The sequence below is a fragment of the Gekko japonicus genome, unplaced genomic scaffold (assembly GCF_001447785.1).
Source record: "Gekko japonicus isolate JY-2015 unplaced genomic scaffold, Gekko_japonicus_V1.1 scaffold823, whole genome shotgun sequence".
Taxonomy (NCBI): Eukaryota; Metazoa; Chordata; class Lepidosauria; order Squamata; family Gekkonidae; genus Gekko; species Gekko japonicus.
In genome coordinates this window covers 178,748-188,003 of record NW_015170915.1, presented here as the reverse complement: position 1 = coordinate 188,003, position 9,256 = coordinate 178,748, and the positions used below count along the sequence as shown (strand labels likewise).

The 9,256-nt window shown below is 44.3% G+C and overlaps 1 protein-coding gene across 1 annotated transcript in view; it reads left to right on the top strand.

Moving 5' to 3' along the window:
* The window catches only part of LOC107116739 (keratin, type II cuticular Hb5-like), a 15,428-nt gene extending 8,764 nt beyond the window's left edge, over nucleotides 1-6,664 (top strand). Inside the window, exons 6-9 of the mRNA XM_015418728.1 lie at nucleotides 1,802-1,927; nucleotides 3,399-3,619; nucleotides 5,516-5,547; nucleotides 6,417-6,664. Coding sequence (XP_015274214.1) covers nucleotides 1,802-1,927; nucleotides 3,399-3,619; nucleotides 5,516-5,547; nucleotides 6,417-6,664 — 627 coding nt within the window. The remainder of the gene's footprint in view (nucleotides 1-1,801; nucleotides 1,928-3,398; nucleotides 3,620-5,515; nucleotides 5,548-6,416) is intronic.
* Nucleotides 6,665-9,256: the final 2,592 nt, after the last annotated feature.

The window sequence follows — 9,256 nt, the reverse complement described above, 5'->3', positions numbered from 1 at the left end:
CACTTCTGGGTGACATCATTGTGGTGCACACACCTCATGTGTGCCAGAAGACCCCAGGACCAAGCCAGGAGACATCATATAGGAAGCCACTGTAGACTCTCCTTTCACTCCACGGTGCCTTTGTATTTGGTGCTAGATACGCTGCATCATGATCAGCCCATTCTCTAAACAGAGACACTTCATCACTAGGGCATTCAGTGGCCAATCTCTCACTGTTCCCAGTAGAAGCAATGGAGAAACCCATTCATGGGAGCCTAGACAAACCTGTATTGTTGAATGCCTTTAGAGAAGGCTCACTTTAGAAGGGGTCAATGTGTAGAGTAGCTCTCCTCAGCCTTGTTGAGCCAGTGGGCATTGTGGGGTTTTTGAGAACCATTAGTCAGTACCACTGCAAAATAGTTGGCATGGATGATGGGACCAATCACAAAATGGAAGATTTCATTTTCTTTTTTAAAGAGCACTATTCTGTTCTGTACATTTGGCCCTGAAGCCCTACATTGCTGGTCTAAACCACATAGATTGCCCTCTGAGGATAAATAACCTGTACAATGTCGTGGTTTTACATGAAGCACAATGATAAATGGCTGTCTTACATTGTGGCACTTTGCAGGAAATTTCAGAGCTCCAAGATTCGATTTCCAACACGTGTGTCATGGTCCAAATTGATAACAGTCGAGGCTTGGACATGGGTGACACCATTGAAGAGTTCCGACGTCAGTATGAAGCCATTGCCTCCAGAAGCCGAGCTGAGGCTGAGGCTTGGTTCCAGTGCCAGGTAAGCAACTGCACAGATGGATCCTTATCACCTTTGTGTGGTCCCCAACCTTTTTCAGGCTATGGGCACTTTTCAATTTGGACACCGGGGGTGGGGGTGGGGTAGATGCAACAACAGAATGGCTGCTGCAAGAGGCAGAGTCAATGATAAAATGGCTGCTGCAGGAGGTGGAGCCAACCACAAAATTCAGGGAGCAGAGTTATGTATAATTGTCATAGTAACTCTTCAACATTTCAGGTGGAAGCTTTTAATATGCACAGCCAATCAGAAAACTTGCTGGGCATAGCCTATTTTCTGGGCCCTGCCTATTTTCTAAAAATACTTGGTGGGCATTAGGAAAGGTGTCAGCAGTTGCCATGTTGCCCATGGGCACCATATTGGGGATTCCTGGATTAGAGCATTAGATGAGGGACCTCAGTCAAGTTCAAATCCCCACTTAGCCGTGAAACTCAGTGGGTACAGGCAGCATGGAGCTGCAGTGGCTCAAGTGGTTAAGATGCTGAACTGCAGGCTGTGGAAGGTCAGTAGTTCAGCAGTTCGAGACCCGGGTGCCGCATGATGGAGTGAGCTCCCATCTCTAGTTCCAGCTCCTGCCAACCTAGCAGTTCGAAAGCAAGAAATTGCAAGTCGATAAATAGGTACCACTTTGGTGGGAAGGTAACAGCGTTCCGTGCACCTTGGTGTTTAGTCATGCCGGCCTCATGACCACGGAAATGTCTCTGGACAGCGCTGGCTCTTCGGCTTTGAAATGGAGATGAGCACCGCAACCCTAGAGTCGGATTCGACTGGCTTTCGAGCAAGGGAACCTTTACCTTTACAGGCAGCATAGCCTGTTTCCCTAAGTTGTTCTAGAGGAAAAGAACTATGTATGCCATGTATCCTTTGGGAAAGGAGTGGGATGAAGATAGATAGATAGATAGATAGATAGATAGATAGATAGATAGATAGATAGATAGATAGATAGATAGATTATAGATAACTCTGACGTAATCTACTGAACACAGTCTGTTTTGCTTCTCACGGTAGTATCAAGAGCTCAAGACGATGGCAGCTAAACACTGTGATAATCTGCGTAATGTCAAAGAAGAGCTTCAGGCTCTGACCCGTGTTGCTCACACACTGGAGTCAGAAATTGCAAATATTAAAGCTCAGGTAAGATAAATGGACTGGCCTTTGGAATGACAAGAATGGTGGAAAAAACACTAAAATACAAATGCAAATACAGGAGCATTCCTCAGAAACTCCGGTACATGTTTTCAAAGTAGCACCAGAGCAGACTTACAGGTACCAACAAAGGCATGAAAGCCATTTCCTCATGGCTCCATTCCATCCTACTCTGGTTATGCTTGGATTCAGAAGCCATGTGGATGTGATCCAGAAGCCATGTGGATGGGGTCAATGGATGCCATCCTCTCCTTCAGTTGTATGATCACCAGTTTGAAAGGAACAATATCATTGGCCTTATTTACTTGGTTTCTGGAAGCAACTGACCCTCAAGATCTTTCTATTTAGGCAAGAATAGTTGGGTCATTCATTCATTCATTCATTCATTCAGTCAGTCAGTCAGTCAGTCAGTCAGTCATTTATTCTTCTGTTCAGGTTTTCATCCTTTATATTCCTGTTTGTGACAAAGCAATATAACTTAGAAGCACATAGAAGCACATAGCAGATTACCCAGATTATTCTTTTATATAATAGTCAAGTTGGGCCCATCTGCAGATACTAAACCCGTGGACTGTGACCACACTGACATAAAACAGATACTTTTGCAAACTTGGGAAGCCTCCCAGGTTTACAGAAAAATCTGAAAACCTTATAAAAAATTACATTGGCGGGTTTAAATTTCCCCAAAATGAAGAGCATTGTCGATTTACCTCCTATGTCCTGATGGAGCTAAATAGCAGTGCCAGGAGTGGAGTCCAGTAGCTGCACTGGCAGGGAGCCAAGCCTGGGCTCTGCGGGCAAGTGGGGAAGGATAGGATTCCCCATCGCAAGTGTTGCAGGCCCCTGCTTGTTCATTCTCATGTTAAAGCCTATATGGGTGGAGGAGGATTTTCAACCACCATCAGCATTGTCTTCATTATTGTTGCTGTTGTTGATGACCATTCTTGAAATTATTTGAAACAGTATGCTGGTGAGTATATTTGAGGCCTGTTAATCCTTAAAAGCCTTTCTCCCACAAAAAAACCAAAACAAAACCCACAAAAGACTTTCAAACATATTTTTACATAGAAGTGACAGAAATAATGGGTTTGATCCAAAGGTTTGCAAACTCCATCCTGCTCAGAGCCCAGCTCTTTCCTGCCTCCCTTTCCCACTGCAGCCCCTTTAACTCCTCGAAAAAGATAGCAGGCAGAACCCTTAGGAATAACCTGGAGTGTGATATGGGGGTCTTCAGGGGCACCAGGGAATTAGCAAAGATCACCCCCTCTTGCACGAGTGCCTTTCTGCTTGCGGACAAAGACCTAACCCCAAAGCAGAAGGATGGTGCACTACAGGAGAACTTTCCTTGAAAGTTGCTCTACACTGTGTTTCTCACTGTGTCCAAAGGGAATTGAAATTAGTTTCAGTCGGATCCTTCCCATTCCAAGAAAGGTATATGGGGAAATTCTCATGTTTACAGCGCTGCAAACTTGAGGAGGAGGTGGCTGCCGCTGAGGAGCGTGGGGAGATGGCAATGAAAGATGCCAAACACAAGCTGGCTGAGCTGGAGGAAGCCCTGCACAAGGCCAAGCGGGACATGGCCTGCCAACTCCGGGAATACCAGGAGCTGATGAATGTCAAGCTGGCCCTGGATATTGAGATCACCACCTACAGGAAGCTGCTGGAAGGAGAGGAATGTCGGTGAGTATAATTGAAGCTTGTTAAGGATTTATTTATTTATCATTAAATTTATATCCCGCTCGAACCCCGAAGGGTCTCTGAGTGGCTTACACACAATCATTGGTTCCTAACTAAGGCCACAATTATACGGGGGGGTGACTTCCTACCAGCACCCAGCAGCAGGGCTTGTTGTTGGAGTCTGGCTTCTTCCAGCGGCCTCGGATGTCGGTGCTCCACTTCCAATGTCCTTCTTCCTCATTAGTGCAGGAAGGATTAAATAAGAGGCAAAGCCAAAATGCATGCATGCTTCCTGGGCTCCCTGCACGCAAGCAACTTGGCAACCCTATAAGGAATCCTTCGGGAAGGACAATGTGTATGACAGTACTGGTATGGTTGAATTAGAAAGGTAATATGTACAAGGTCCAATATTTGGTAAATGTTCCAAATTTGAAACTTCGGGTGCTTTATACCTGACATTTGAATTTTGAAAAAAAATGCCTTAAGAAGATTGTTGGTGCATAGTTTGAAAGGTGGTCCTGCCAAAACATGGAACTCACTCCAAAATTCATGTAGACATTCATAACTGAAATTGTGGTTTGGATCCTACCAGAAATTTCCATGCTTGTGGGGAGGGGTTTATTCCCCCCCCCCAGATTCCCCATCCTTCAGGAGCAACATTGGGTGGGGTACTATGTTGTGTGTGGGGGGGTGGAAGGCAGGGAAAACTTGCCTCTGTGGATGAAAATGCTTCCATCCATAGAAATTTAGGCAGGATCCGAGCTTATATGTTCAAGTATAAAATAGGACAGTTTTAAATTCTGTAAGATGTCAGTTTTGAAAGTGGGAAAATAAATTTAAATCTTATATTTCAAATATGTTTCACCTCTAATTTAATCTTGATTGTTTAATTTATAGTTTGAGCATAGTATTTTGACACATGAGAATGCACCCATGTTTCAAAATGTACAGGATCCACTTGATGCGGGTATATTTAACATCTGTTGACATCAAGGAATGGCATGCGTGAACAAGTCATCAATGACTTTTATGTTTTCCTTTTCTTGCAGTGGCTCAAAATGACCCCTGTAATCTTGCTTCTAGGGGAGTCCCCTCTCCCCTAGAAGCAAGATTACAGGGGTCATTTTGAGCCATGCAAGAAAAGGAAAAAATAAAAGTCAAGCACTCCAGGTGAAAGGCCTTTAGCTAATGGAAATGCTGTGCTGAATCTATCTTGTAGGCTTCTTTCACTTGATCATATGCTGGTTGAGGGTACAGCATTCCCCGTGTTCATTCTACATGTCTGAAAAAAAGGCTCTTCAGTCAAATAATGCTTGCAGAAAAACATTTGATGATGACTGTGTGTTACACAAGTTCTGTCCAGGCAGATTAAACATTGATGACTTGTTCACGCATGCCATTCCTTGATGTCAACAGATGTTAAATATATATTAAACAATCAAGATTAAATTAGAGGTGAAACATATTTGAAATATAAGATTTAAATTTATTTTCCCACTTTCAAAACTGAAATCTTACAGTGTCCCCTACTGAGGTCCCTGTCCTTTCCAGGCTCCACCCCCAAATCTCCAGGATTTTCACAACCTGGTTCTGGCCACCCTACTCCCACTGGCAGTGGGGGGGGGGGGACCTGGCCACCCTGTGTGCTCCACAGATAAAAGTTTTTGCATCCACAGGAGGATTTGATGTAGGCTGGAGCACATCTTGCCACTGCAATCCCTACCCTCTATAAGAACACATTAATTCTACACCCAGATCCAACATTGGCTTCTCTTATGTTCTTATGTTCCTTTGGGTAGTGAAGGGCAGGGTATAAATCCAATCTCTTCTCTTCTGCTGCTGCTTTGTGTTAGTTGACGTAGAGATCAATTATATTTTCTTTCATTCATTTTCCACTAGGTTGAGCAAAGGAGAGTGTGCAGTGAACCTCTGTGAGTAGTTTATATATTGAAAAATGCTATTACCAATACAATAAGATTTACTGGGGCTTATCCAGATAGGAGGGTGGTGGTGGAAGTACTATGACATATACAAACACACACCTGCATGCTGGAATTGCATCCATATCCCTCTGAGAGCTGAAATCAAAGTCACTAAATCAGTTGAAGTTTTAAGATGTATCGCCAATTAAGTGGCTCATCAATTAATTTTTTTTAAGGCAGGTACTTGCAAAATTGCAGGAAGCAGGCAACACCTGACTAAAGCAATTGCTCCTGCTCTCTCATATGAAGGAATAATTTCTCTCATGCTTGTTGTAATTCATGTCTTCTTGCATCCAAAAGCCACGAACAAATTGTGCTTCAGATTGCTGCTTTTATGCTTGTATAAAATTAGGCCACTTTAGAACAACAAACTAGTTATGGCTCATCAGTTAAAGATTTCTTTGATTGAGTGACCACCAAGGGGCAGTTAGTGTGAAGCCAGCATAAACCTACTTTTCTAGCTCCAGAACATTATAACTGCCTAGCTGATTAAAAACAAAACTCCAACTAGTCTGGCACCCTACTTCCAGCAGAAACTAAAAGCTCATGAGTGATAAACAGGGCCTAAAAGAGAAAGGCATCTCCTGTATCCCTTAATTTGCAGGTACACTACTTCTGAACATGGAGGTTCCAGCCTTACCTACAGATTTGACTAATAGCCCCAGATAGATCTAGCATACATGGATTTGTCACTTGATGTTATTTAGCTGGCTCAAAGCACAAACAAGATAACAAAAGTAGAGGAAGTTCCTATCTGGCAGGTAACCATGTTTCAGTTTCCTACAAAATGCAAAATGTGTGGTTCTTTTTCTTGCCAGGTGTCCGGAGAAGTGAGGGGGCTATAGTGTGTGATGGTCCTTCCCGCCATGGCCCAGCATACCCTTCTTCATGTGGAAGCACCCACAGAGGTGTACGGATTGGCGGCAGCTCTATCGCCACTCCTGATGGCAGCCCTGCTGCAAAGAGCGTTCATACAAGCAGCGGAGAGGCCAGCAGCTCCCCTCACCCAGACAAGCATGGTGCTCAACCTGCTACGGATTGGCGGCAGCTCTATCGCCACTCATGACGGCAGCCCTGCTGCAAAAAGCCTTCATACAAGCAGTGGAGAGGCCAGCAGCGCCCCTCATCCAGACAACCATGGTGCTCAACATGGTTTCAGTGATGGAAGTACTCATACTACCACACTGCGCTTTGTGTCCTCTACGTACTCCTGTGGGCCTCCATGTTGAAAACAAGAAAGTTGCTGTGGGGTAAAATGTGAAGGCATCTCTGCCTGTTAACCAAAGATGCCTCTTTCTGTTGCCAAACAATAAGTAGAGGTCAATTATTGAAGCTGTGGGACCTGAGAGTCAAAACAAATCCGCAAAATAAAAATAATCTGCTGAGGAAATGTTTTAACTGAAACCACTGTTTGAATTCTGTTAAAAAGTTAGGATGTTTAAGCCTCATTGGTCTATGAGGTGGAGGGCTGTCTCTGACTTTACCTCAGAAATGGGAGGCCACATTAGTATATCTCCTTCCTGCGCTGCTCTAGGAATGTTGGAAGCCCAAGGTCACAATAGCTGGACAGGATGACACAGTTTCTTAACACAGCATAATTGCTCGACCAAGGGTTGCCAGCTGGCCAGGATGAAAATGTCCTGCCCCTTTAACAGAGGCTTAATGTGTAGAAATGGGCACTTGAAAGTTTTCATGGAATGGAGCTAAATAACATCATCTGGTATTTGTTGCAGATCAAACTGATATTGAAGGAGTAGAAAAGAGTAAGAGTCCAGTAGCGCCTTAAAGACTAACAAAAATTGTGGCAGGGTATGAGCTTTTGTGAGCCACTGCTCACTTCTTCAGGAGCGACCGGACCCTTACTCTTTTCTACTGCTACCAGCAGACTAGCATGGCTACCCTTCTTGATATTGCAGGGATGGCTTAAAGGGAACAGTTTAACAGAGGGCATTCCTAGCCCTATCTCGTGATGTGAGTGAATTGACACAGGTATTGGAAGTTGCTGTCTCCTGAAAAGCACAGGAGGGAAAATCCTCTTTTAGTAGTACCAATGTTGCTGAGATAACTTACACAGTTTTGAGGATTTATGAAAAGCATTCTGGATAGATGCCTGTTCAACCTGTCCTTTAAAACAATACTTCTCCCTAAAGTGGTTCTGTTCCCTTCTGCTTGTGTTATTGTTATGAATCAGGGAGTTCTCTTGATTCCAGTGAAAGAACTGCCCTGAGCAGAATGTCTAGCATGGCTATGACACTTTTGTCTTTTTGCCTCATCTTTCTTCCAAGAAGGTTAGGATAGCGTACATGGTTCTCCACTTCTCCGTTTTAGCTTCACAACAACCCTGTGACGCAGGATAGGCTGTGAGAAAGAGTGACTGGTCCAAGGTCAGCCAGCAAGGGACATGACTCATAACAGTGGGGATCTGAACCCAGACTTCCTAGATCCTAGACCGACACATAAACCGCTACACCATTCTGTTTTGCTTTGCTTATTGGCTCTGACTTTTTCTCATGGCTAGGCACTGTCAAACACTGAAAGTGGATAGAAACAAGGCGTGTTGCCTATTCATCCTGTGACAAACTGTCAGTTGCCCCCCTCAAGATGTTTCTGGGGTCAGCTGTCCAACAGACGCAGCATTTGGGAGGGCATTTGGTGTTGCATTGGGAGCGAAGAGAGGAGAAAGTCACACATGCTGATGGAAAGCCCATTGGTCAGCAGAAATTTCCAGTGGATCTGTGCCAGCGTTTGTGAATAGGTGTCTCATAAAAACAGGGAAGCATTATGGTGTCTCTATGATGTGGGAAGCAGTCTGGGAAGAATGCATTGGAGGTTGCCTGGGGTTCAGTTAACAACAATAAAGAATAATAGCCAAAGGAAAAGTTGTGATTCTGCTGGGTTCTGGAAATAAATCATGAATAAAGGAAAATTCCCCTGAAGAAGCAGAATGCATGTGGCTATCTACAATCTCTGCTCTCTTATTCTCACTGCCATCACAATAATGCTTTATGAGCCCCATATGATGAGTTAACTGGAAGGCTTGTGAGTATGTTGCTTGGTTATTAGTAAAGGGCAAGGAATGACCTACAAGGATTTGTAAGGATTGTATAATTTTCACCTGGACCCCCTCCTCCACTATTTCTATCCATCCCCCAGCAGCCCCCCAAACCCCTCCCCTTTCCCCACTTCCTTCTCTGCTTCCCCCCAACCTCCCTTTAGGTGTTACTCATCCAGCCTTCAGCATTCCATCTTGGCTTCCCTCTAGCAGCCTTTCACCAGGAAAGTCTGGCCAAGTTCCATGGTGGTCACCAGTCACCAGGCAGAAATTGCATGATGGCTGCCGGTCCAGGGTGTGAGTTGCATGGTGGCCACCAGACCTTCTAATTCTTCCTCCATCAATGTCATGCTGGGAGGGAGCAGATTTGTGTCTCAGTCTATCCCTGCATTCTGTCACCCATTGCTTTGCTTTATAGAAACCAAGGCTTGAAAGGTTTGGCAGTGATGTTGTTGTTGCTTTGAAACCCCCTACAATGGCCACTGAGAGTTCAGTGGGCTTTCTTTTCTTAAAGCTACAGCTGTTGTTTCTTTTATTTGGGGTGGATTAATCTCCAGAGGTGTTTTTTTAAGATTTAATTTTTTATGAAAACCTAGGACAAGGTTA